The 27,837-nt window shown below is 42.9% G+C and overlaps 1 protein-coding gene across 5 annotated transcripts in view; it reads right to left on the bottom strand.

Moving 5' to 3' along the window:
* CHD8 (chromodomain helicase DNA binding protein 8) overlaps positions 1-27,837 on the bottom strand; it is a 116,096-nt gene that overhangs the window by 50,631 nt on the left and 37,628 nt on the right. For all 5 annotated transcript variants that reach the window (XM_073631569.1, XM_073631597.1, XM_073631605.1 and 2 more), the window contains exons 3-17: positions 26,435-26,797; positions 22,975-23,080; positions 21,174-21,447; positions 18,152-18,266; positions 17,807-17,992; positions 13,291-13,359; positions 13,138-13,193; positions 12,861-13,062; positions 12,171-12,308; positions 11,960-12,081; positions 9,805-10,048; positions 8,795-8,971; positions 8,545-8,688; positions 2,402-2,657; positions 1,954-2,164 (exon numbers count right to left, since the gene is read on the bottom strand). In XM_073631569.1, the coding sequence (XP_073487670.1) occupies positions 1,954-2,164; positions 2,402-2,657; positions 8,545-8,688; positions 8,795-8,971; positions 9,805-10,048; positions 11,960-12,081; positions 12,171-12,308; positions 12,861-13,062; positions 13,138-13,193; positions 13,291-13,359; positions 17,807-17,992; positions 18,152-18,266; positions 21,174-21,447; positions 22,975-23,080; positions 26,435-26,797 (2,663 nt within the window). The remainder of the gene's footprint in view (positions 1-1,953; positions 2,165-2,401; positions 2,658-8,544; positions 8,689-8,794; positions 8,972-9,804; positions 10,049-11,959; positions 12,082-12,170; positions 12,309-12,860; positions 13,063-13,137; positions 13,194-13,290; positions 13,360-17,806; positions 17,993-18,151; positions 18,267-21,173; positions 21,448-22,974; positions 23,081-26,434; positions 26,798-27,837) is intronic.

Here is a 27,837-nt window from a genome sequence, read left to right as displayed (position 1 = left end):
AGTGCAAATCAGATAAAAATCATAACACGAATGTATGTAAAACACAGTACAGGGCTACAAAGAAAAAAAGGACTCGGCTTGGATTTTTAAAGGTGAAAGAACATTGTAAAAGGTTAAAATTATTAATAAAATAAAATTTAACAATGTGCCACATACAACTTATAAATTATTTTCTGACAATTTTCCAAAGCACAGAGAGAGTGAGAGCTAGACAATTTACTACAAACATGAGCTTTACCATATAGGGCAGGGGTAGGCAACTCCCGGCACACAAAGCCTCTTTAACCGGCTCTAGCCCCCCCCTATCAGCAGAGCAGTGCAGGGAAGTGTCAGTGAGACACTAATGCATTCCAATTTCAGAATTCCCCACACCGCACCTGCACTGGGGGGAAGGCACTGTGCCCCCACACATTGTAAAAGATGGGAAACATTGTTTGGTTCTCTAACTTTGCTTTAGCATCAGCTTTTGTGATGGGGAAGAGATTGGGTTCAGTTCTGCTGGGGGTGGGGGGTGGTGGTCCCTGTTTCCAGGAGGACTGTCATTGGCCACTGCTAAAGCCAATCACAGTCCTGCTAGCCCCGCCCACCAGCAGGAGGAAGATGACTGGCTTGGTTGCCACTATCAAATCACAGAAAGAAGGGATTTCACTGTGATTGAGAAAATCACAATCAGGTCAGTTTGCGGAATTACTGTTGAGCTTCTGGGTAAGCTAATTGTTGAAATTAATCCTGAACCTTTGCGTCACTTACTACTGAACCCCTGAACTACTAGCCAGAGCCAGTATTCAGCGCAAAGAAAACCACACCCAACTTTGGCTGCGGCACAGAGCGCATTACTTTTTCTCAGCTGCGGGGGCTCAACTTATGATCCTGTACCCAGGCCCACTGCTTTCAGAAAATGCCCCTGACCTGAGTTAATCATTGCGCATCCATTCCCGATGCTTGTGTGTGACATCACATACAAGCACTTGGGCTGAATGCGAGAGGTGGATCAGCAGGAGGAGTGTGTCAGGACAGGTAGATGTGTCATCTCTGCCTCCTTTGACCGCTCTTCATATCATAGATGACATGAGAAGAGGGTACAGCGGTGGAGCAGATAGGCAGGAAGGTACAGAGGTGGAGTGGATGTGCAGGGAGGTACAGCGGTGAAAGAGATGAGAAGGGGGTTCAACAGTTGGACAGGAGAGCAGGGGGATACAGTGATGGCACAGATGAGCAGGGGGGGGGGGGGGGGGTTAAATTTTGGTTTAGGTGAGAAGGGGGTTTAGTGGTGGGACAGAAAGCAGGGGGTAGAGCAGTGGGGCAGATGTGAAAGGAGGTGTATTGGTAGGACAGATGAGCAGGGGGAACAGAGGTGAGACAGAGGTACAGATGAGAAAGCGGGTTACAGTGGTGGGGCAGGTGTGCAGGGGGTTACAGTGGTGGGGCAGGTGTGCAGGGGGTTACAGTGGTGGGGCAGGTGTGCAGGGGGTTACAGTGGTGGGGCAGGTGTGCAGGGGGTTACAGTGGTGGGGCAGGTGTGCAGGGGGTTACAGAGGTGGGGCAGATGTGCAGGGGGTACACAGAGGTGGGGCAGATGTGCAGGGGGTACACAGAGGTGGGGCAGATGTACAGTAGTGTAACAGATTTGCAGGGGGGACAGGATCTGAGGTGTGAAGGTGCAGGAATTGGGTCTGGTCTGAGGTGTGAAGGTGCAGGAATTGGGGCTGGTCTGAGGTGTGAAGGTGCAGGAATTGGGGCTAATCAGAGGCTGCAGGATGTTAATTTCTCGCTATTACTAAAGTAGTTTACAGCATTTACTTTATAATAAATCCTTTTCGTGATGGAGTGTGAAGTTGGCATTTTTTTGTTATAAAATCGACACGCTCAATTTCTTTGAAACATTTTTCGGCACACTGTTGCTCAAAAGTCTGCCTACCCCCAATATAGGGTGTATAGTGCTGAATTCTTTACCTTCTCTGAATGAGATAATCCTCTAATATATCCAAGCACCGCACCATTTGGGAAAAGATGAGAACCTTATGCCCTCCAGCTTTAAGCTTGGGTAGAAGTTTGTCTATTAGAACTAATTTGCCAGAGGAGCGCACCATTGCTTGTAAGTGGAAGTCATGAGGAATCACTGGTGTCGCTTCTCGGAAGTCAAACATTATCTTTTCTTCCGCTCCTAGTAAAAAACAGAGAAAACAAAACAAGATTAAAAAAAAGCATAAATATTTAATGCCTTCTAAACCAGTTATACCTGCATGTACAAATAAAATAAATAAAGCATTAGCAAGTACAGTATGTGAAACGGAGAAAAAGAAAATAATTTTAATATAAATGAAAAAAGTTGCAAAGCAAGAACATTAGAAAGAGAAAAAAAAAAAAAAAAAAGGGAAGAAGAGAAGCCAACGTCTCATACCAGTAATGAGATAGGGATGGTTGCAACACTTGCGAAGCTCCATCATGGTGTTTAGCAAGTTGGGAGTATTAGTCTGACTAGCTCCCTTGGTAAGAAAGGAAAAGTTCTTTTCCAGGATGGCCCTATAGTATTTCTTCTGAATGTTTGTTAACTCCACTTCAATGATAGTTTCTTGTTTGGGTGCGAGATTCTTCTCCACATCTTCCTTTAGCCTTCTTAGCATCATAGGTTTTAAGATGGCTTGCAGCTTTTGCACCTGAGAATGACAGGAGGGAGGGAGGGGGGGGGTTAGTCCATTACAGTAATGTACACATTATTATTTTCTGGATACTTCCAAAAAATAGGATTTTTATAACAGCTTATCTGTAAAATCCTTTTCTTGGAGTACATCATGGGACACAGAGCCTTAAGGAATTACTTAATGGATTATAGGCCACCTTCAGGTGATGGACACTGGTATACCCAATCCAAGAAGTTCACTCCCTATATAACCCCTCCTTCTTCCAGGAGCACATCAGTTTTTCTAGCAAAGCAATATACCTAAATCCCAAAAAAGAGGGGAGGGACCTCTGTTTCCCATGATGTACTCCAAGAAAATGATTTTACAGGTAAGCTGTTATAAAAATCCTATTTTCTTTATCGTACAGCATGGGACACAGAGCCTTAAGTAATTACTTAATGGGACGTCCCATAGCAATGCTACTTGAGGGGAGGGAGACACAACCCGGAGGGTGCCCCCAGACCTGAGGACCTATACTGCTGCCTGCAGCACACTGTGCCCGAAGGAGATATCCTCATACCTCCTTAAATCCAGCTGATATTTGTGAATGTATGCACTGAAGACCAAGTTGCGGCATTACAGATCTGAGCCATGGAGGCCTGGTGACGCACTGCCCAAGAAGCACTAACCGCTCTGGTAGAGTGCGCCTTAACTTGAAAAGGGGGAATCTTACCCCTTAAATCATAAGTTTGAATTATCACTTGCCGAATTCACTTAGTGACAGTGGATTTCGACGCTGTGTGTCCTTTCTTAGGACCCTCTGGCAGAATAAATAAGACATCTGAGCAGTTGCCTTTAAACAGATTTTCACTGCTCTCACCACATCAAGACAATGTAGTGACTTTTCTTCCCTGGAACATGGTTTTGGAAAAAACGATGGCAGGACAATATCTTGGTTCAGGCAGAAACCTGACACCACTTTTGGTAAAAAACCCGGACGAGGGCGCAACACCACTCTGTCCTCATGAATAATCAAGTATGGCTCTTTACAAGAAAGAGCAGCCAATTCCGAAACCCTCCTTGCTGCAGATATAGCAACCAAAAATACCAACTTCCCTGTCAAAAGGACTAAGGGAATATTTTGTATCGTTTCAAATGGCTGTTTTGTAACACAGACAAAACGAAGTTCAAGTCCCAAGGGTTCAAGGGAGGTTTGACGGGTGGATTAAGCCGTGTTGCCCCTTACATAAAACCCCGGACTAAAGAATGTGCAGCAAGTGGTCTTTGAAATAAGAATGATAAAGCTGAGACTTGGCCTTTAATAGTACTCAAGGCCAATTTAATTTCTACCCCCAGAAATCTGCCCATGATATATCTCCGAGGGTGCCAACCCTTGGATTCACACCAGGAAACATAAGCCCTCCAGATGCTATATACAGTTCTGGAAGCTGGCTTCCTTGCATTAATCAGGGTAGAGATAACTGCCCCGGAAAACCTACGTTTCTTCAGAATGTGGGTTTCAATAGCCAAGCCGTTAAATTTAGAGACCGTAAGGAAGGCTGGAACATCGGTCCCTGTGAGATTAGATCTGGCCGTAGTGGGAGGGACCATGGGCCCTCCACTGCCATCTTTACAATTTCTGCATACCATGACCTTCTGGGCCATGCTGGTGCGACCAGAATTACCGGCTTTCTTTCCAGCTTGATCCTGCAAAGAAGTCGAGGCAGCAACTGAAAAGGGGGGGAATGCATAGATCAGTGAGAACTGATCCCATGGGGTCACCAACACATCCGTTCCGCATGGGAGTGGATCCCTTGTTCTGGCCACAAAGTTAACTTACTTCATGTTAAACCTGGACACTAGGAGATCTACGTCCAGAGTCCCCCATCTTTGGCAAACAACCCGAAATATGTCGGGTTGAAGAGACCATTCCCCTGGGAATAACTGCTGGTGACCCAAGTAGTCCGCCTGCCAATTCTCTACTCCCGGAATGAAGACTGCCAATAGGCAGAAAGGAATGTTCCATGCCTAAGTTAGAATATGGTTCACCTCTCTCTCTGCACTGAGAGACTCTTGGTGCCCCCTTAGTGAACTGGACAGTTGTCTTTTCTAGTACTGCTCCCCAGCCTGAAAGGCTGGCATCTGTCGTTACCACTTTCCAGATAACTGGACTTTCCTTTCAGCAGATTCTGAGTTAGTAACCACCAACTGATGCTTTGGGACACGCTTGGGGACAGCTGTATTGGCAAGTCTAAAGCTTGAATTGTTTTGTTCCAAGCAGACAGGATACTGTTTAGCAACAGTCTTGAATGGAACTGGGCATAGGGAATCGCTTCGAATGAAGCCACCATGGTTCCTAGCAACCTCATGCAAAGGCGAATGGAGGGATCGCATTTTGACCTGACCATCCGCACCAGCTCTCTTATGGAGTTGATCTTTGCCTGAGGCAAGAACACCTTTTCCTGGGCTGTGTCTATGATCAGACCCAAGTACTCCAGCCTTTTAGCGGTATTAAGGAAGATTTTTGTAGGTTGAGAATCCAACCCAAACTTTCCAGGTAACTGGTTGTAATGCGTACGCTTTGCTCCAAACAAGCCACCGACTGATCCATTAGCTATAGATCGTCTAGGTACACCATGACTCTCATGCCCTGTGCCCTTAACCTGACTAGAAGTGGGGCCAGCACTTTTGTGAACACCCAGGGTGCTGTAGCTAGCCCAAAGGGCAGGGCTACAAACTGGAAATGCTGCTGTTCTAACTCGAACCGCAGAAACTTTTGGTGAGCGGGAAATATAGGAACATGCAGATATGCATCCCTGATGTCGATAGATGCCAGAAGTTCTCCTCCTAGGAGGATAGAAACTACTGACCTGATCGTCTCCATGCGAAAAGAGCGGATCTTCAGGAACGGACTTCGATTTTTTAGATCTGGAAAGGGGTCTGACATCTCCATTTGGTTTTGGTACCAGAAAAAGATTTGAATAAAACCCCAAACCTTGCTCTTTTGTGGGTATCTGTATGATCACCCCTTGAGATATTAATCGGTCTAGTGCCTGAAACAGAGATTGTCTTTTCGCTGGATCTTTGGGAACGCTTGACCTCAGGAAACAAGACGTGGAAAGTCACGAAATTCCAGCTTGTACCCCAGCGTTACCGTGGAGATGACCCATCTGTCCTGAATTTCCTCTTTCCAGACTTCTCAAAACTGCAGAAGTCTTCGGGGGGGGGGTGGGGGGGGGGGGGTTGCCACTTCAAGGTGAGGCTTTAGGATTCTGCTTTGCAGGTTTCCGACCCCAGGACTTCTTTTGAGCCTAGGAACCTCAATGGCCTGTCTAAATTGGTCCTTTAGAGATTGACAGATGCCTATTGCAGCGACTGCAGGCTGAGTAACGGCACCTGCCAAGGAAAAAGCAGATTTTAACAGGGATTCCAACTTCTTATCTGTTGGATCCTTAAGCATTTGTGCATTGTCTACAGCAGTAGTCATCAACCCAGTCCTCAGGGCCCACTAACAGGCCAGGTTTTATGCATTACCTTGGGGAGATGCAGACTAGAATACTGCAATCACTGAGCAGCTAATGATATCACCTGTGATGTATTTCAGTTATCTTGCAAACCTGGCCTGTTAGTGGGCCCTGAGGACAGGGTTGATGACCACTGGTCTACAGGACAAATTAGGCTTTTATTCACACTGGAAATCACAGCGTCAACTGCCGGTACTTTCCATTTTTTGGTGAATTTCTCCTTCAGGGGATAGAGAACTGAAAATATCTTAGGAGGGAGAAAATGCTTAACTGGGTGATCCCATTCACAAAAATAAGCCGTTTTAGTAATGCATGCACAGGAAACACATGCATAGGCTGAGAAGGTATTAAGGAAACCAAGGAAGAAACCAAGCTTTGGGGAGACTCCATTAGGGGTAGCATGAAAGTGGAACGAACCATCTCCATAAGAGATTGTATCAGCAATTTCTCAGATTGTGAGGCTGAAAAAGATTAATCTACTGTGGTTTCCTCCACAGAGGAATCACCGGTTTGTTTTTCCTCCTTATCGCCTGAGGGTAACACCTCATCCTGTGCCCACTGTTCCCCTTGCAAAGGGTCTAAAGTGGAGGAGGGGGATCTAGCACGCTTCCTATCCATTTAAATGTAGGATGCGATTAAAGCCACTAATCTTCCTTCCAGACCCTGCAGGGTGGAGGAAAGGACATCTTCAGTCACTTATACAGGGGCCGAGATGTGAGAAGCAGTTGCACCATCAATTTGTTCCACTGGCTCACCCTGGTTTGCCATAATTGGCAATTCAGGCGAGGATGACAGCGTGGAAATGCGACTCGAGCTCCTAGCGCCTGGGGGTGAAACCTTTAGTACCTTTTTGGTACTTGTGGTATCTTTTTTGGCAGGCAGTCCTAAGCACAAAAACAGAGGCACTATACAATTGCACTAAAATCGTTGAATATAGTCATGACAGTAAAGCCGCTATAAGGTTAAGCCTAGAGCTGGGAAAAAAGTGTCCTTCCTGTATCAGGAATGCCAGTTTGCAACCCTAACGTGCCCAACAGCTCCTGCGTCCCTGTGTGCAGACTGCTTGTTTCCTCCTTGTCAGCCAAGGAGACTGTCCCAGTTGTGTTTTTATCTTTGCTTGCTGTGTGTCCTCGTGGACATTGCACGGTGCTGCACCTAGGCCCCGCCCCCTCCATAAACCCACCCCCGTTTCAGTTTTTTTAAAATGTTCCCGCGCTAGTGCACGGCGGCTTTCGGGTCAACACGAGGGTAATAATAGTAGTAACAGTAACACCAGGACCTCCGCACCCCCCCGAGGCGGGGGAGTGGATAATGTAAGGGGGGTACACCACTGATGTTCCCCTAACCCTCTGGTCCCTTCAGGGGGGAGAAAGTAAGTATTTGGCAGATTTCTTTACCTGAAAAAAATCCCCCTGCACACGTTACTGCGGCCACAGAGAGACAGACTGAGCTTTATAGTGAAGACAACAGATTAAAGTATGTGCATAGACTCCCTCTAGTGGAGAATTAAGGCATGACAACATTTTTTCCCTAATGGAAGAAAGCATAGGTGGACTTTTTAGTTCCTAAGTTTCTTCCCTTACCTTATCCCCGCCACAGGATTTGCTGAATTAACAGACAATCCAACCTTCACCCATCACGGCGGGCTCCGTGTAACAAACCTTCAAGGACCGGGTCCCTTGATATCGGGGTTCCACTCCCTTGGACCTGTAAAAGCACCCCACCAGGAAAGCTTTAGGTAATGTAGCAAGACCTAAGCCCTGGGTCCCGGGGGTCCAGCCCTACAAAAGAGAGGCGTTACAGGCAAAACCTTGTGCTTCGGATACAAGGTCCCAGGTACCATCCACTTTGGCCTCAGTGGCACTTTGGATGGATCTGGTCTATGGAGGCTATTTAAATCCAGCATGGTTCCTTCCTGGAGCTCCTCAGAGCACATCTTCAATCGTGACCAACACCTTAGACACTGGCGAAAAAACTGATGTGCTCCTGGAAGGAGGAGGGGGTTATATAGGGAGTAAACTTCCTGGATTGGGTATACCAGTGTCCATCACCTGAAGGTGGCCTATAACCCATTAAGTAATTACTTAAGGCTCTGTGTCCCATGATGTACAAGAAATTTAGTTTAACGAAAAACAATAGCTAAGAGTTCTGATTTGTTGTGGATCAAAAATCGCCACCATAAAAGATTAATTTATTTGATTATACAATCTGAGCACTGCAAACTTGGGTGTATCTAAGGAAAGTTACAAAAAAATTATAAAATTATAATACAAGTTGTCAATATCAAGCAGCAAAGTGAAGGAAGACTAATGGCCATCAAATAGGTGGATGGGAATATGAAAATATATTGTACATACTGTGGATCAGTTTCAGTGGCTGGCTAGGTGGATGTCAAGTACCTGCTCCTCAGTTTTAAGGTCTCCAAAATCCTTCAGAAATTCTGCTTCAGAGGCAAACTGACTAGGCTCTAGGAAATGTAACAGGCTAAACAGCTCCTCCACAGTGTTCTGTAATGGTGTCCCAGTCAAAAGGACCTTGTGCTCCTACAAAATTCCAAGTGATTGGACAGTGTTATATTCACAATGAATTATAGAAACATAGGGAAAAAAAAAAAAACTTAAATTATTTATATTACAGTTTTAAACTTACTAGATCCATGTGCTTTAAGCTGTCCAAAAGCTTACAGTTTCTGTTTTTCAAACGATGAGCTTCATCAATAATGACACAACGCCATTCAATTTCACGTAGTTCAGGGCAATCAGAAAGCACCATCTCAAAAGTTGTGATTAAAGCATCAAACTTGTACGCTCCAGGAATGAGACGACCCTTAAAAAAAAAAAAAAAAAAAAAATATTGTTATTGTTATCAAAGAAAAGATAAACCGCGTCACTTGACATATAGATCGATACATAAAGAGCCACACTGAATCAATGGGGTAAAGTTTGGGCAGTTTGCATATGAATCACCTAGCTAGTACAAAAAGGACTACCTAAACCGCACTCCTGCTTTTTGTGGAGGGAGGATTTCAGTCCACAGAGTGGAGCGTAAGAGGAAAATTACTACACCCCCCCCCGGGGTTAAATGTAATTTTAATCCCTCTTTACCTGGTATGGTGGGCTGAGATGGACTAGTATACTCACCTGCCCAGCGAATCCAGCAATGTCCCGTCGAAAGCCACTGCACTCTAGGCATAGTCATTAGGTGGCTTCATAATGACACACTTCACAGCCCTGAAGCCTCCTAGGATGGGTATCCCAAAAAGGCTTCAAGCAGGAGGGAGACGGGGGGGGGGGGGGGGGGGTTAATTGGTGTTACATCTGGCCTAGAAAAAGAGGCAAATTATATATATATATATATATATATATATATATATATATATATATATATATATATATATATATATATATATATATATATTTGCAGGAGAGGAATACTTTTAAATAAAGTTACAAAAAAAGTTAAGCTCCACCTTATGGTTCTTTGAACTAAAAATCCATTATTCTAATGGAGAGAATACCCAATGGTCTGCAATGAACCCCAATAACCATTTACAGAAATAAAGTAAGTTTTGCCCCCCCCCCACGACACCATTTCTGCTTAAAAGCCTTGAGAATTCTCTCAGGGTGAATAAACTAAAATACTTAAGCTACACAACTGACCTTTGAGTCTTTGCAGTACATCTCATACTGTTGGATCATTTGTCGGCTGGCCAAGCTGCCATGGTAAACAATGGTGTTCATTTGAGTCCAGCTGGCAAATTCCCTTTCCCAGTTGGTAATAGTGGAAAGAGGAGCAATCACTAAGAAAGGACCTTTCACCCCAACGTTATGCAGTTCCTGCAGAAATGTGATAGACTGGATCGTCTTGCCCAAACCCATTTCATCAGCCAGAATACAGTTCTGCCTGCAGGAACAAAATTTATATTATGGTCATTAGTCATCAGAATATTCAGTCATAATGGTTACTTTAAACCTTACAACAGCATGGTCTTCTACATCACCCTAATTAGTCACATTTTTAAGAGTCAATTTTAGTATTTTTAAATCTGAGGCTTTCATTAAAGAACACTTAGCGATCCCACCAGGGGGATCTTTGCTCAGGCACTTCATCCTTTGTAGGTGACACTCTATCCTGATCTGTGGCCCAATTATGCTCCTGCATTGTCACCCTGGTAAGCAGATTTCTAATGGAGATTAAAACACGCTTCAAGTAGTGACGATCCATCATGATCCAAAATTACTTAGAACCCCGAAACACACACACATATTATATATATATATATATATATATATATATATATATATATATATATATATATATATATATATATATATATATATATATATATATATATATATATATATATATATATATATATATATATATATATATATATATACACACATACACACACACAAAATGTTTGGGGGGTCTAAGTAATTTTCTAGCAAAAAATACGTATTTTAACTTGCAAACACCTGGTGGCAGAATAGCGGCAATCCGCATCTGTTGACTGGCAGCAACAGTGACAAGCTGCATCTGGAGCGGCAAGGTACAGTGACAGGCAGTGTTAATTTTGGCAGCAAATTTCAATTTAGTTTTAGGACTAAAATGGCATTTTAGTTTTAGTCCCATTTTATTCTTCTGCAATTGTTTTAGTCTTAGTCGTATTTAGTCGACTAAATCTCCAGTACATTTTAGTCGTCTAAAATCTAATAGGTGTAATTAAATTGTAATGCATTAGTTAACATTTCTCTACAATTTCCAAACTCATTATATACTGCTGGAGTGAAAAATTTAATGTGTTATTTATTATGGCATTGAGGTATGAACATGCTCTACAGACCAATGTTAATTTTGAAGACAAATTTCAATTTAGTTTTAGTCTTAGCCTTTTGACTAAAATGGCATTTTAGTTTTAATCGTATTTTAGTCATCTCAGTTTTAGTCGTTTTTTAGTCGACTAAAATAATATTCATTTAGTCGACGAAATTAACACTGGTGACAGGCTGCATCTAGTGGCAGGGTACAGTGACAAGCTGCAGTAATACTGCATCTGCTGGCAGGTTACAGTGATACCCTGCATCTGGTTGCTGCGATGTAACAATGGAATTAATGCGCTACAGAAGAGCTAACACCTGCCAACCAATCATCTCTAAGCCTCCAATACTAGTCCCATGCATATGTGTGGTGTGATATAGACCGGCCAAATCTAGTGACCAAAAAGTCCAAACCTAGAAGGAAGCACTTGTGACAACTAAAAGTGCTGACACTGCAACTCTAGAGGGGATCGCTTGGCAGGTGACTCTGCCATAATGTGCCAATATGCTGTGCATATTAGTACATTATGGCATAAAGCCCCCAGGGGCCATTTTTTTTTTTTTATGTGGTGGTTTAATTCTGCTTTAAGATGGAATTGCTACAGTTTGTTAATCCATAAATCATTACAAGTTTTCCCTGTAATTAGCTCTGATCAATCTCAGGCGATTACACTAGGTTATCCTGTTGTGGTCTATAATTTTTTTTGCCATTGGTTTGCCATTGCCCAAATTTCCTTTTGACGGCCATATAACCTGACAATATATGACTTCCTGCATCCTCAAATCCAGGACAAAACTGTTGATGACACAACCTAAATCCTTCAATGTGAGACTTATGGTCTTCATTTGAATAAACGGTTTCAATTAATACTACATGTGCACTGAAGTGAACCTCATTTTATATTAAAGTCACTAGATTTTGCATGGGCAAAGTGCATGGTCATCAGTTCACCTATAAACACACACATTGTTAGCATAAGCCATCTCTTCTCACCTGTTGTACCAATTAAACAGCAGCCAATTGACTCCCTCCAGCTGGTATTCTCTTAACTGGTTACTGTTTCTGTATTCCCGAGTCTGATCTAACTTCTTCCAAGATGTAGCTGCAGGCCGTGCCTTGAGAGGTACAGAATCAGATACAATAGAATTATTTACCCATGTTTGTACAGTTGAATATCCAAAATATTTTGCAACCTGTCACATACCACACGCTTGAGATTTGGCAGTCGGGACTCAGTTCTTTTGAACTCGTCAATCTTTTCTTCATCTACATCCTCCTTAAGCTCCCAGGTGCTGTCTTCATAGGGTAGTGAGCACCACTTCACAAGATAATACACTACAGGCTGCAAAAGAGAAGCAGCAGAATTAACTCACAATTTGGACTGCTTAGAACATCACCACCCACCCCCTTTTTGTATGCTGTGTCCTAATGGGGAAATTTCCTTTCACTTCTTATCTGAGAAACACAATAGTAATTGAAAGCAATAAGAAATCAACAAGAAATTCATTCAGTTAATTGTTACTGGAACAAGTGCCCCAACTGAAAGTGTTCTCCCTCTCTGTTATTCCAGGGTCAACTGTCCCCTCCTATCCCGGTGATAAAGGTAACCAGGGCAAATGGAGAGAAATAATCTCTGTACTGGGGACAGAGACCGAACATAATCCAGAACAGCCTTTACTTTGGACTAGATGTACCCATAAGCGAACATAGGTCACAAAATGTGGAGCTATATGGAAAAATGTATCAGTTACTGGTATTTACAATGAAATTACTTAATAGTACACAAAACACATAGGTTCTTTACCTTGTAAAAATTTGTTTACTTTCCACTACAAGGACACAAACACGCACACAGAAATAAAAGTACATTTATTTAAATAAAGATCAGACTAACTTCCCCATTGTCCTTATCAATGCTATGAGATTCATCCAGGATTCGATCCACTTCAACATAGTCTGGATTAAAGCACTCCTCATCCTCTGGTAGGAAATGACGCATCTGAGCCATCTTGGTTTTAAACCTCTTGAGCTTCTGATGAATGCGTTTGTCTCTCTCAAGCTGCTGAATCGTTGCCCATTCACAGTGCAGATAGGAGCTAAAACCACGGAGTATACAGATCAGTAATTGATTCATATGTTTGGAGGCAAAATTTCAATAGAAAGATACTTACTAATTCTTATACTTGACAAAATATTCTTCTGCCTCAAAATAAACCCCAGAAGGTAGCTAAAACATGAGTAAATCAATGATGAAATGTTAACCCTGGTATGGCTCATCAGTAAGAGAATACTGAAGGGATCAGTTAGGTCTAGATTTTCCTTACCTCCTTCTTAACTAAGCGCATAGAAAGTATTTTATCCACAATTGCAGCATCTTCTTCACTTGGGTTTTCCTTTGGGGAAGAAAAAGAAAAAGAAAAAAAAAAAATCATTGCTTTTTTTGTCAATGCTTACAGAAACCACTGCCAAATATGAACTATTAGGCCCCTTTTACACGGGGCGGACTCCATTCTAACCAGCAGGGGAACAGCTCATAGATCCTAGAGCTGCACAATTAATCGTTAAATCGTGATCTCGATTCACCTCCCCTGACTATCTCTCCTGCAGAGGTTGCCGATTCTTTCATATACCAAGTGGAGAGACTTTATCTGCTCACTCAGCTGTCAAAAGAAAGCATCCCGGTGTCTTGTCGAATACAGTCCCCTATCCAAAAGTGTCCGCCCTGTACTGCGCAGGCGCAGTACGGAGGACAAACGAGACGCCGAAAGTCTCCGAAGTTCAACAGCTGATCGTCAGCTGTACACGGCGCCTGCGCTTTTATTCTTACCCTGTGTCCAGGTTCATTCCCTGCTATCCAAGTGGACATAGAGTAAGAATAAATATTTGCCGAGCGCAGCGAGGCCGTGCCCGAAGCGTGGCGAGCGAAGCGAGCCCGCGAGGGGCCCTCTTGCAAAGCCATCACTAACAAGTGCCCGAGCGCCGTGTACAGCTGATGGTCAGCTGATCAACTTCGGGCATTTTCGGCATCTCCTTCTCCTCCGTACTGCGCAGGTGCTGCGCCTGCGCAGTACGGGGCGGACACTATATGATAGGAGAACAGTTCTTGGCAGAACACGGGCATTCTGCCAAATCTTTAACTTGATACATTTTAACTAAGCTTCCTTCTTAGATCAAAGGGAAAGAACTTCTGTGTAAATAAATAAGCTGGGCAGTCTGCCAAGTTTTTTATCTCTGGAGTTGATCCCCTTTCTAATGCATGCCAATATTTCGTTTGCTTTGTTAGCAGCAGCTTGGCATTGCATGCCATCATCTACTAGGACCCTGAGGTTCTTTTCCATCCTAGATTCCCCCCAGAGGTTCTCCCCCCCCAGTGTATAGATTGCATTCATATATATCGCTCTCCAAAGTCCCGTGTCTTTTTGCTGTTCCATTCCTCTGTTAACAGCATAACTTCTAACAAGCTCTCCGACACAGGAGATGAAAGCAGCTGGAAATTTGTGTCAGGGTGAGATAGAGATGGATTAGCAGAGAGCTTGTCTATTCACAGCACAGCTCTGCATGTTTCTTCATTCCTCTGCCTGGATGGGGTGGGGGGTGCCTTTCCCCCAATCAGCTGTCACACAGTGTATGCCGAGACTCCACACCCAGTGGTGGAACAGGAAGAAAAATTTCTGACACAATGTTCATTTTCTAAACAGTGTAGAGAGCTGAAGACAGCAGATATACAAATAAAACTTATTTAGGGAGATTTGTTTTATCTCGGTGTATCATTTGAGGCTGTTCACTAAGTATATGTGAGGATTTACGTTCAACTTTAAGTATTCCAAGCAAAGAGAAGGCTGGTGAGAATTTTTTTTTTTTAAACTGATCCATCCAGTTAAAAATCTGGAGCATATGAATTGTCTGGTGCACGTTTGCCAACAGCTGGAAGGGAGAGGTGTCCTTTAGAAGGTTGTCTGTGACCTGGATTTCCAGAGCTCTGAGAAGGGCAAGAAGTGCTAGGATCTTTGTTAACGCTCTGGGAGCAGAAGATAGGCCAAAGGGCAGTGCAACAAACTGGAAGTCGATGTCTGCCACTGCAAAGTGCTGATTAGGATAAATAGGAGTGTGCAGATAAGCAAATTGGATGTCTATGGATGCCATGTAGCCCCCGTGCCTCAGGGAGGCAATTGCTGACCTTGCGGATTCCAAGCAAAATTATGTGATTTGAGGGGATTTGTTGAGGGATTCAGCGAGCAGACATCAGCTGGAAGGTGGAGGGCTGATGTCTGCTCGCTGTGAGGGTGGACACTGGTGAGGATCCATCGCCATAGAGCCCGTACAAGTATCAGGTAATACCTCCTTGCTCCTGCACCCTGCATACTCTTTACAGTCTCCGTGTCCTTACTTTGATAGCGCTCAGTTATGATGCCTGATGCGCCCCCAGGACTAGCCCTATTGATTGCTGCCCTTTGATGTTCTACCTTCTGTTCACTGTTACAGATTAACCTCTTGGGCGCCACCTTTGGTCTCCTGATTCAGGGATCTGTGGAGGTATAGATCCTAGTTTGCCTTGGCTCTGGTATCCTTTCCTCCGACCGCCCCTAGGCAAGTTATATTCCTTTACATTTACATTGGCATTAAACGTATTATTCAAACTGTTTGGATGCACATGCATGCACATATGCATGTGTGCATGCGCATGGATGCACGCACGCTCATCTTCCCCTGATATGTATTGCAGAGGGGATGTTTCTATGGTGGGTAGACCACTCCACTAAGCGGTTTTTCAACTGTGTAGATGCACTGTGTTAGACATGCACTTATGCATGTTTGTGTGCATGCACCTATTTGGATGTACGCGCACCTTCCTTCATGTATATGCAAACTCTTTACAGTGGGTGGTCTCATGTGAGTGTGTGGGGGGAGTTTACAACTCTAGCAATCCATTTAATACCTGTCCTTTTTCTGTCCCTCTCCCCCCCCTTTTTTTTATTTCAGTAAGGGATACATTTCGGAGGGCCAGCCTGGTTTGTCCTTTGTGTGGGACTCTGCCCATGTTTCCCCTCGTGCCACCATTGGACCCAACTATTTGCGTTGGTGCATTTACTCACCCCGTCTGGCTTTGGGCCCCACAGGCTGACAGCTGCAACATTTAAAACTGTTTTTAACGTCAAAATCTGGACAGAAAATCCACTCTAGTACTACACAGTTCATACGGTCAGTGTCTAAACACACTAAAACACAAAGTACGATGTGATCACACACGTACCAATTAGCTTGTGTTTAATCAATATTATGTATCTAATATGTGTATATTTTGTTTAAATTGCAGACGGTTGTAGGTTCTGCGATAGAATCGCATACACCCCGATGAAGAAATAGCATTTTCGAAACGCGTTGGATCTTTTCTGTTGTGCTCACCTCCAACATAACAGATCTTTGCGATTTACTAGCTGTCTTTTTTTGTAATATTATATGATTAGTCCTGTCCAGTATTCATTCATGATATTTTGTGATATGTATAGTGTATATATATGTGCTCATTATTTTAAACCTATGTATCTTAATAAAAATTTATATACTTTTTACACTACTCTCATACCTCATTGCGCTATTTATCCCTTCCCAAATATCCCACCTAGAGGAAATTCTATTTTTTCAGTGTCGAGTCTTGCACCAAAAACAGGGGTAGGGGGATGAACTCAAGTTTTGAAGATCAAATCTGGTTACAGCGGTTAGGTGCTCTACTTTGAGGAGGTAGTGGCTACTGAGAAGGGGGGGGGGTTTGGGATCTTCAGGTAAAGAAGTAAAACCTTTTCCCCTGTGGCCTCACCAAACAAGAAATCATACATGCAAGGTTTTTTTTTTAGGCAGCTTTGACTGTCCAGGATTTTAGCCTCAAGATTCTGCACGTGTGAATGGAGATTAGAGCCATTCTGGAAATATGTCTTCTAACATGTTCTAGGGCACCCACACAAAAAGCAGAGCAGAAGGTAGTTGTTACAATTTCTCCCTTATAAGCATGAGCCTGAAAATGGGGTCGTGTTAGTTGTTAATTGCTCTAGTTAGCTGCAGTTTGGTATACTGAAATTGCAGCAAGAGCTGGTTGCAGGGTGTTGGTTCTGCAAGAGTAAAGAGCAAAAGAGCATCAAACTCTATCTGTAGAATATCTGAAGCAAGGAATATTGTCAAAAAGTGTAGTGAGAGGTTTAAGACCCAGACAGTGGGATCAACCACATGAAGACAATTTTTCCATTGGAAAGAATCCAGCAAAGATTCTGGGGGATTGAAAATTCATTATGACGTGATCCAATCAACACAGATTGCATATTCGATCTGTTCATGGACAGGGAAGTATAGTGGCATACTGACGAAGAAAAATATACCATAGCTCCAATACTGCCTCAATGTTCTCTTCCTTCCCTTGGGCAGGTATATCAGGATCCAACTCAGGTAAAGAAATGGAGAGTAGGAGACGAGGCATTGAATTTTTGAACCCTGGGCAAAGATGGTTGTATTAAAGCCATTACTGAGTAATTATAAATTGGATTCAGAAAATTCTGCTTTTATCAAATAAGCAACTTGCTCTTTGCCTGTAATAGAACTAAAAACAAATGCAGAGACTGGTGTTGGACCAGGCTGCTGCTCCGAGGCAAGGGGGTGCATCGTCACTTTGACACTGAGGGTTGCATGGGCCTTCGGCAGAGTGAATGTTTGCCTGTGGTTCTGCAATGGCTCCCTTTCACTTTGTCTCCCCTATAGCTCTGTGCCTACCAAGTTATGTAAGAACATAACATAATATATACACTGCAACAAGGCTTCCTTCCACAAAAGCTATATCACACAAGACTTTCATACCACAAAGAACTGCATGGAGGGAACCATCTCGCCGTCAGGCATTGGGAGAGGCTCAGGCAAAAGGATTGGTTCACTCTTCACTGGCCCGGTAACATCAACTTCCTCATCATCTTCATCATCAGTAATTTTAATGTCTAGATCCTCGGTGTACTTCTTACGTTTCACTTGTCGATTGGATCGTCTCTTCTAAAGAAAAATAAATAAAATAACAGTGCACGCTGACTTGCCAATATAAAAATTGGAAATCGCACAAAACAAACTTTGTGATTACGAATACTAAAACCCTCCAGGTTGACCGAGATTCGAGTTTGCAAGCCCTCCAGGTAGGGAGAAACATTTAAGTACCTGGACACTATCTTCATCTTCTACTGGTGAAGCCTGAGATGGTAACACTTCTGTATCAGAATTATCAGATGATGGGTTCCGCTTCCTCTTCTTCCCAACAATGGGAGTGATGGTACTAAAATCAGGAAAGATAATCATTTTGCAATGGATTCATAGAATGGCAACAACCATACTTCATGCTGGTATTATAAAGACTAGAGAGCACAGTTTCATTTGGAACTCTAGGCAAACTTAAAAATTTCTAAAGCCAAAGCTTGTTTGCTATATATGATGAGCTAGAACTCCTGTCCAGTTGATATTTTGGCGTTTAGGTCCCTGTTGGGGAAATTCACTCTGTTGCCCACTATCACTTGGACAGAAAGTGAAGTAAAAGCCAAAATTTGGAGCTATCAGAACAGGGATGGAGAAGAAATCGTCCAATGGGCACGAATTCCCCAAATGTGACAAAAAGGGAAAGAGGACAGAGGTTTAACCATTTGTTACTCTTACAATTGGAAAACAGTTTGGGCTTTAGCTATACTGTAGGGACATTTTAGAAACACAGCTATTGCCGACCTCTTTTAAATTTACTATTTACCTGGTTATCCCGCAGATTTCATGGCTACTTTCTAATTCACTAATCCAGAACAAGTATGTAGATTAAAAGCTTTTTAAGTAGGCCTTTTTGGAATCCTAAAGCGGAACCAAAGCCAAAACTTTTTTTTTCTTCATTTTGGATAGAGTAAGAGAGGGTTATAACCCCTCACGGGTTTTTTGCCATCTGTGTTCCATTGGGGAGATTTACCTTCACTTCCTGTCCCATAGCCAAAACACTAAGTAGGAGGAAGTCCCTTCAAATTGAGCGAATCCCTGACTGTCACCAGAACAAGTGTCCCCATTGGAAGATTTCCCCTCTATTGCTGTTCTGGGGACAACCCAAAATTTGGGATTTTATGTTACTTTTACTTACAGTAAACAGGTCCAGACAGCAATAAAAACCTGACAGATGTTCTATCCCCTCTACTCTATCCAAAACAAACCATTTTAAGTGCATGCATTTGCAGCATGACGGTTCATCACTTTTAGAGATAACAGATGACATTTCTCCTCCTCATTGTCTGGTAAACACCCTTTGGGCAGCAATTCACAATGGATTGCTTTTAGAAGGGCTGCCGCATGTAATGTAATGTACCCTAAGTGTTTATCATCTCTTTAGGGGCAGGGAGGAATCATCCACGTTGTAAAATGTAATAGTAACTATACCCTTAAAGAATATGTTCAGTTTTGTACACATATCCCATTTTAAATTACTCCCATTTACTATAAAAACAGGTCTTTTCTGTTCTTTAAAGTGGTAGTAAAGTAGGTTTTTTTTCACTTATTCCTACAGGCAAGTTGAATATCTCCTAAACTTACACGGTTTAGGAGATATTCACACTGCATGCAGCCGGCGACTTCACCAGTGCATGAGCTCTGAAGGAACAGCACACCGCGCCAGACCCTCAGAGCACCGTGCCGTGGCCACGCATGATAGACATCGGGGCAAATCAGATGGCCAGAGCATGCAAACCCAGAAGGAAGCCCCATCAGTGTGCCGCTGTAGGGCTTCATTCTAAGATATTTCATAATGTGCTAGTGCATATTGCATGCATACTAGCACGTTATACCTTTTGCCTGTTATTTTTTTTTTTTTTAACTACTGCTATAAGGCTGCCTGTAGAAAATGGCAGTTACATAGAACAGATTAAAAAAAAAAAAAAAAAAAAAAAAAAAAAAAAGGGAATTTTCATGCACCTGTAAATTCCATATCTTGGAGTGAAGCACAGTACAGGACGCTGGAATTGATGCTTAGACTATGGGTTTTATGCCACCAACTTCAGTTGATTGGACACTCCCTTCTGCCACCTGTACAAGTGATCGAGTGGCTCTATAGCCACTATAGAAATCTTGATACCAGGATGATGCCTCCAGGTGCAAGCATCAACCCAATATAACCACTGAAACCCTAGGACATCATATGCTGTCCCTACAGGCAGCAAGTGGTTCAGGTGGAACTTTAGTCCAAAAATAAAACCTGATTGAACAGGTGTGATTTTCAATGCAGAACAGACATGCTTTGTCTCTTCTGCATTAAAGCGATCTGCCTGCCCGTCCCAAAACTGATGGAACTCCTGCGCATGTGCAGGAGTGACAATCTCGACATGGCCAATGCCAGTGGCAGGCGATCGCGACCCGGAATCCGGCTGCCTGAAGATGCCAGCGGCCGGTGTGGAGTTCCAAGACATCACATGATTGAAGGCAAGTATAGTTACCATTTTAAGTAACAATTAAACAGCAGGCAGGGGGCCTTCTCCCTGAATCCGCTCTCCTTTTAAAAAAACTACATGCCTGTGTAGGGCTCTGCCCACACTGCCACATCATTCAGAGTTTCCTGTGAATGAATGAACTACAATTACAGTCTTCTACCAGAGCAGACGGCTTGAAGTTCTGAATGAACTGCAAGGGCACTGATGAGCGCCCTTGTAATTCATTCACAAGCCCTACAACTTTCAAAAACACACAGCCTGTATGGAGGTACAGGCTGAAAGCCGCAAGGCTGATCTGCAGAAGCCTGACATTGCACCCCTGATCCATTGATCAGGGGTGCAATGTGTTCCAGGCACCTGCAGGAAAAAAAAAAATATTAAATACACATTTTGTTTCTGCAAATATATGTGCATTTATTATTTTTTTCTAAAAAGGTGATCGTATCCTTTAAGGTTTCTGTGATTACAAGTGAGCCATAACAGAATGTATTTTGCACAACACGGAGCCTCAATTATAAAAAAAATAAATATATATATAAAAAAAAAAAAAGATACAACTATCCTTAACTATGTTTACAGTCCTCGGTTACTAAATGACAAAAATCACCATAAACACTATTGCCCCAAACTTCAAGGATAAAATATACTGACAAAGAAACACACACACACACACACACACACACACACACACACACACACACACACACACACACACACACACACACACTTCTGCTCACCTGGGCTTCGATTTGCTCTTAGACCTTGAGCTGCTACTCCCTTTGGATTTTTTCGATTTATCACCGCTTAATCCATCACCCGGATCACCCTTCTTTTTCTTCTTCTTCTTCCTACTTGCATCATCATCCTCAGTATTGACACTTGGAAGCTCATCCTCATTTAGAACACGTGGAATATTCTGTTCCCCTCTCGCTCTGGCCCTAGCGATGGCCTCAGCCACAATACGATTTGCCTTTTCCTGTTTCTTCTGACTGTCCAGCTTGCGAGTTTCCCCTGATAGAAAGCATAGAAGGCAGTGAGATCAGGTAAGTAAGAATGCTACCTGCATCCAAAAGAATCAAATGTGTCTTGAATAAAGAACACAGTGCAAAGCTTTCACATTGTCAATAGATAAAAGCTAAAACTTCATGGCAGATTAAAAAGGCCATGGTGCCATTGTATTGTAGTTATTTTGTATTGCAATGTAAATGGGTTCCAACGGCTTAAAGCAGAAATGAAAGCAGGCAACATTTTAAAAACTAATGGCTCTCCCATACATTCACCTCACTACAGTGGCCTTCTGGGGATGATTTCTACTTGAGTAGAATCAGATGTGCAGGCAGTAGGAAAGGCGAGTATTTACACTCTTCTTTCATGGGCAAGTTTTCCCAGGGGAACCTTGCTATAAACGACAGGGTCATTAAATCAAGAGGTATGAAGGCTGCCATTGTGGTCCTTCTTCCCCCTATGAAAATGCCAGTTTCCTGGGTTGCAAGCTGATCTAATGGCTTTGTACTTTGAGTCACTGACCTGAAAGTAGTATGCAGATAAAGAGCTCTGAGTTTTTTCCATGTTTTTTCAAGTTAGTGTTTAAAAGTACTGAAGCCTGACATACGGGTAACCAGCATTTAGCAATGACAGCCACCAAATATCATTTAACACAAGTTTCTTATAGAAGTGCCAACTGCTGCATCACTGTTCTGACATCAGCCTTAGACCCCTTTCACATTGCAGCGCCGCCAAAACCATGCCGGTTGTTTTAGCGGCACTAGTGGGACGGGTTTTTTAGGTCACGTGACGAGAGTGTGAAAGCACACATTGAAGTGAACGGGAGGCAGTTTTCAGGCGCCATTTCTAGTGCTAAAACGCCTGAAAACTGCCTCAGTGTAAAAGTGGTCTTAAGCTGGCAACAGACTTTAAAAGCTAACTGGAAATGAAGTCATGAACTTAAAGATAGTCAAGGCATCAGTGTTGGCATATCTCAACTAAAATAGTTGCATTGGTGGAGTGTTCATGTTTAGACCTATGAAGCAAGTTGATGGAGTCACACTGCAAGGCAACTCTGCCGTTTATCATCTAAAAAAAAAATAATATAAATAAAACACACCACAATAACTAGACAAGGTTTTCTATCTTTCCAATCACTATGCCCCCTATTGGTGGCTGCAGCGCCATAGGCATTAAATTATTGCTTGATATGGCCAATGTACACCATAAAAAAAAAAGCTGCCTTGTTGATATGTTAAAAACCAAAAGGCGGGTACACATGGATCAAACTTCGGCCAGTTCAGGGGGACCAGATAATTTTCAATCCATGTGTAGCCCTCCCAGTTCAAGAAAATGCAATCGTTAGATCAGCTTCTGGTCGAACAGCAATGCTGGAAAACCTTGTTCCATCAGGGGCTTGCAGCAAATTGACTGCAGTGCTGAACGGTGTATTCAGTGTACAGCATGTAACCAGCTTAAGCTGAATAACCTTACAGGTAGATTTCTAAATTTTTAAGGGTAATAAAAGAAAACACTGTTTCTTACAAAACATACCTCCAACTCTCACCAAAGTTTGGTTGGCTGTGAGACCCGCAACTTCACTGGCGTTCAACACTTTTACCACTGACAGACTTTGTGTGGTGCCTTGTGAGGAGCCCGCCTGGCAGAAATCACACATACAGGTAACAGAGTTCAGTAAAGGAACATTTGCAACAATAATTATAACAACAGCTCTTTACTTTGAAAAGTGAACTACCCATTTCAAAAAGAGAATGTCTATCATACCTACAGAAGAGAACACCTAAAGAAAACAGATCTAAAAAATAAAAAAGCTCCACATATATGGTGCCTTGGTTCATATCAAACCTGAAACCCCAGTGATGCAATAGAAAGCACTTTCCCACTGTGTGAATGGTTTATTTTTTTCACCCTAAAAGTGGCACTAAAGTCTATATATTAAGAAAAAAAAAAATGCAAGCAGGCTCTTTATTGCAAAAGAGACGTGTAATGTCTTTCGCAATAAAACAAAAATAAATAATAATAGTACCCGCACATGTGCAGTTCAGTTTACATTCTGGCTGAGTGCCTCTGTATGGGATGGCTGAACTCCTGCACATTATCCGGTGTCAAAATCAAGACAGCCAAAGACTGACACCCAGAAGAAGTCATGTAGAAGGTGTCTGCAAATGACCTCACAAGTGACTTACATAGGTAAGTATTGCAGACTTTAGTTATACCTCCAGGAATTAGTTGTACTGCATATTAACATTGCTTGGTTGGCTTGATGGGCAGCTGGGAAAGCTGAAAATCACTGTAGTGATCAGCACTACTACAGTATTAGCACTAGTACAGCATTACTACAGTAACAGCCACTATCTTTCGGGCCCTGCTCAAATGGCTTCCCTTCTGCACACTGACCACAGGAGGTTGCTTGCTCAGCACAACAGCCGTCCATAGAATGCCTTGCATTTTTTTAAATGAATACAAGGCGTTCTCTGACTGAATGAAGTAGAGAGGAGGGGTGGCGACTATAGATTTCCCTTCACTTCTGTCCTGGCGACACAGAAGTAAATGAGGGGACAGCTCTACAGGGGGAAAGGAACTCCCCTCTTAGAGGTAATCTGAACAAGTGTCCTCAGGTAAAGAATTTCCATCACCTCTTATTCCAGCACAACCTTAACATTTTGTATTTCCCACCACAACTGATCTTGTCAACAATGTTCACTGGGACAATTAGAGGCAGTGTATCTAGGGACAGACCACAATAAAAACCTGACGGGGGTCTAATCCTTAGCCACTCTGAAACGAAGAAGAAAAAAAAAAAAAAAAAAAAAAAAAAAGGAAGGTTTTGGTTTTACATTAACTTTAAGACTCACAATAACCGCCTGTGTCACCTTCCACACGAACTTCAGTTTTGATAGCGAAATCCAAAAAATTTTTTACCATGGCCCACGAAAACAAACAAAAGATACCATTACTGAAATCAAGGAAAAACATATTTTGTCTTGTATACAACACAAACACTGTAGTCCCAATTATTGAAAAAGGGCATGCCCTGCAGCCAGGACTTACAGTTTACAGGGAGACTGCTGGGGACTTCCTGTCCCACTCCCAGAAAAAACTAAAATAAATCAGGCTAAGCGTTGCTCAGCCAGTCACAGGTAATTTTTGTATTTTCTGAATTAAAACATTGCTCTCTCTGACTGGCTGAGTTGGGGAGATGGGTAGATGACATCACGATCTCTGCGCCTCAAGAGAAGCAAAGAGTATCAAAAATCTGTAACTTATTAGGAAACACTAGTACAACACCAGTAACTTTAAATCAAGTCCTCTGGTGGAAAGTTCCCCCACTATTTACACAGCTAAAACCAGCATGGGGGGGGGGGCGGATACTTATCTTTGACAGGTATCCTGATATCACTTCTGGGAGTCCGGGCCGCGGCCTTTGATGACACCACTGGGGCTCCCGAGAGAGAGAGCGAGAGAGGGTGGACCTCAGCTTTAAGATAAAAAGCCTTCTGTGTGCAGCATCTCCCCCCCCCACCTCATACTTACCTGAGCCCCATCTCTATCCAGCGATGTTTACGAGTGTCTTGGCCCATCCAGAACTCTCCCTCCTGATCGGCTGGAGACACAGCAGCAGCACCATTGGCTCCCGCTGCTGTCAAAGTCAGTTAGCCAATCAGGAGAGAGGGGGCGGGAGGGAACAGCAGCTCGGTGTCCGAATGAACATACGAAGCTGCAGCTTGGCTTGGGTGCCCCCATAGCAAGCCGATTGCTGTGCTGTGGGGGCACTCGACAGGAAGGAGAGGCCAGGAGCAGCGAAGAGGGACCCACTGCACAGAGCAGGTAAACAGGTTTGTTCTTTTTTAACGAAGAGAGAAGACTTTACAAATCACTTCAACCCACCAAGCAGCATTGGGAATTTCACCAATCAGTTCATCAGTGAAATCTAAGTGAATTTCATTGAAGCAGGGCTGACACCAAAGATACAACAGATGGTGAGACAACTTTTGAGGAATATTATAACTCTCTCGTGATTCAGCCCACAATCCAAAAAACATAATATTCAATTCTGACCAAATTTGCCCAATTGCATGTGTATGTATTAGAGTATTAGTTGCTTAAAGAGGTAGTAAACTCTCCCACTCTGATGCTGCTTTTCATTTAGTCCATTATAATAAGTAATTATCAAACTATAGCCACTGTAATCCAGCCCAAATCGCATATTACTTACTGTTTAAAGAAACTTTAAAAAAACCTGTTTCCAGGGGTTAGGCAGCGCCATCTTAAGTATTGTTTTCTGAGTCCACAGTAGAGTGTATTTCCGCCCTTATATTGAGCACTTCCTGTACTGTTAACCAAGCCTCCTTCTCAATCCAACATTTCTATGCATTACTGCTCATAGCTGACTAGTTTGATTTTATAGTATTTACTTGTGCCGATTATCTAGTGTTTGCCTTTGTCAGTCTTATCAGCTTCAGCTGATAAGGCTGCAGTAATGCTGTCGGATGGCCAGGTTTACACTGCATGTGATGTCACATGGGGTATAGTAGGGAGCTCTGAGTGATTATGCAGTCTCGTGGGATTTCAGAGTTGTGCCTAGGAAGATCTGATAATAGACAGACAAGTACACAGAGTGTGCCTTAAATCAAGGGAGATCTGGGCATGCTCGGTGAAATCATTCTAAAGAACAAAAAGGATTGCAACAATACTAAGCAAGTAAGGAGATAGCTACAAGCAGTGTTCATTAGGGTTTTTTATGCCGATTTACATGGGACAAAGTTGTCGGGGAGAGTTTACAACCACTTTAACAGGAACGAATATCAACGACTGACAGAATCTGTAAAACGTTAAGTAATGTGTCAGAGCTACATACATTACAAATACACGCATATAAAAAAATAAGAAAAACACTATTACGTGCAGAATAGTAGCAAAATCAATTGCAGTTAGAGAAATGCAGTTTAAAGCATGATACATTTTATATACACCTTTTTGTTCCTGTACTCACCTGTGGCTGTAAGACAACTTTGAGCGGTACAGAAAGCCTCTGAGCTCCTTGCTGACTTATCACATGTGTTTGCTGTGTGCCAGGAGCTAGAGTCAGACCACCTGGTGACTGTTGTACGATTTGAAACTTCTGTGGAGTTTGTCCAGCTGTCCCCGGCTGCTGTTGTACCTGAAGCTGTATAGTCACTACCTTGGCAGGTTGCCCCTGTTGAGTCTTGGCCTGTGTCAGAGCAGCCAGTTGGTTCCCTTGAAGAACAATTTTCCCTGGCAAACCACCCAGTACCACATGACGCTGGCCTTGTTGAGTTCCTGTGGCTGCCTGGTTAGGCTGTTGAAGCACAAGCGTGATGCGTTTTGAATCCCCCTGAAGAAAATGTAGAACGTTATTGAATATATAATTGAATTAGATTATAATATATACATATAAAAAACAAGAAATGTAGCGGTAGGAAAGTGTTTGAGTAGTTTTATTAAACTAGAACACCAACCAAACTTTTTTTTGGTCAGAGTGGGAAAAAAAAAATCAAAACTTTCAGATATTCCCATTTAGGTCCTTTTGGGGGAAATTTACCCCCGCTAAATGTGCTTATGTCCATTGTTATAGTAATAGAAAGCATATCAAAATCCAAAATAGTTGATATGGGTAACAAATGTCACTGGTGGGATTTACCCTCATTTCAAGAGATAAACTTCCTTTATGACAAGACAACAATAAATAGTTCCTTTCCCCTCCTCACGATTCAAGAAAAAGGGGGAAAAAAAAAAAAAAGAAGGTTGTGTATTTCTTCCATAAAAGTTGCTTAGCATAGCACTAGCCTTTCTTGCCTGCTCATTTATAGCCAGGAGTGGACAAAGAGAAGCATACTCGGTAACCTTACACACATGAAAGGTATTTTAATGTGATGGTACAAGAAAACTGAGTCTACAACTGATTAGGACTTCTGCTGGCTAATAAAGGCTTAAGGGACAGGTCCAGCATAGGTGAGTTTTTTAGTCCTTAAAGTGGTTGTTAAGCCACTTCTATTACATGCTCCCATCCTATCTGCACCATTATAATTGTGCCTGCGTTCTGTAAAAAATCTGCAGCAGTGCTGTTCAGCTGAGGAGACAGAGACCTCATGCATGTAGGATTCCCGGCGTAAAGTCATAAGGCTACCCTGCCGGGTCCCCTTACACGCAATGGTGGCAGCACCCGAGACATCAGCTGCGGTGCTGACATCGCTGGACTCCAAGACAGGTAAGTGTTCTATTATTAAAAGCCAGCAGTTGCAGTATGTGTAGCTGCTGGCTTTTATTTTTGCAGCGGAGGGCATACTTACCTGAGCCCCATCTCTATCCAGCGATGTTTACAAGTGTCTTGGCCATCCAGAATTCTCCCTCCTAATCGGCTGGAGACACAGCAGC

This window comes from Aquarana catesbeiana, linkage group LG01 (assembly GCF_042186555.1).
Source record: "Aquarana catesbeiana isolate 2022-GZ linkage group LG01, ASM4218655v1, whole genome shotgun sequence".
In the NCBI taxonomy this organism is placed as follows: Eukaryota; Metazoa; Chordata; class Amphibia; order Anura; family Ranidae; genus Aquarana; species Aquarana catesbeiana.
The sequence above is the reverse complement of the archived record's forward strand: the minus strand, read 5'-3'. Positions and strand labels throughout refer to the sequence as shown.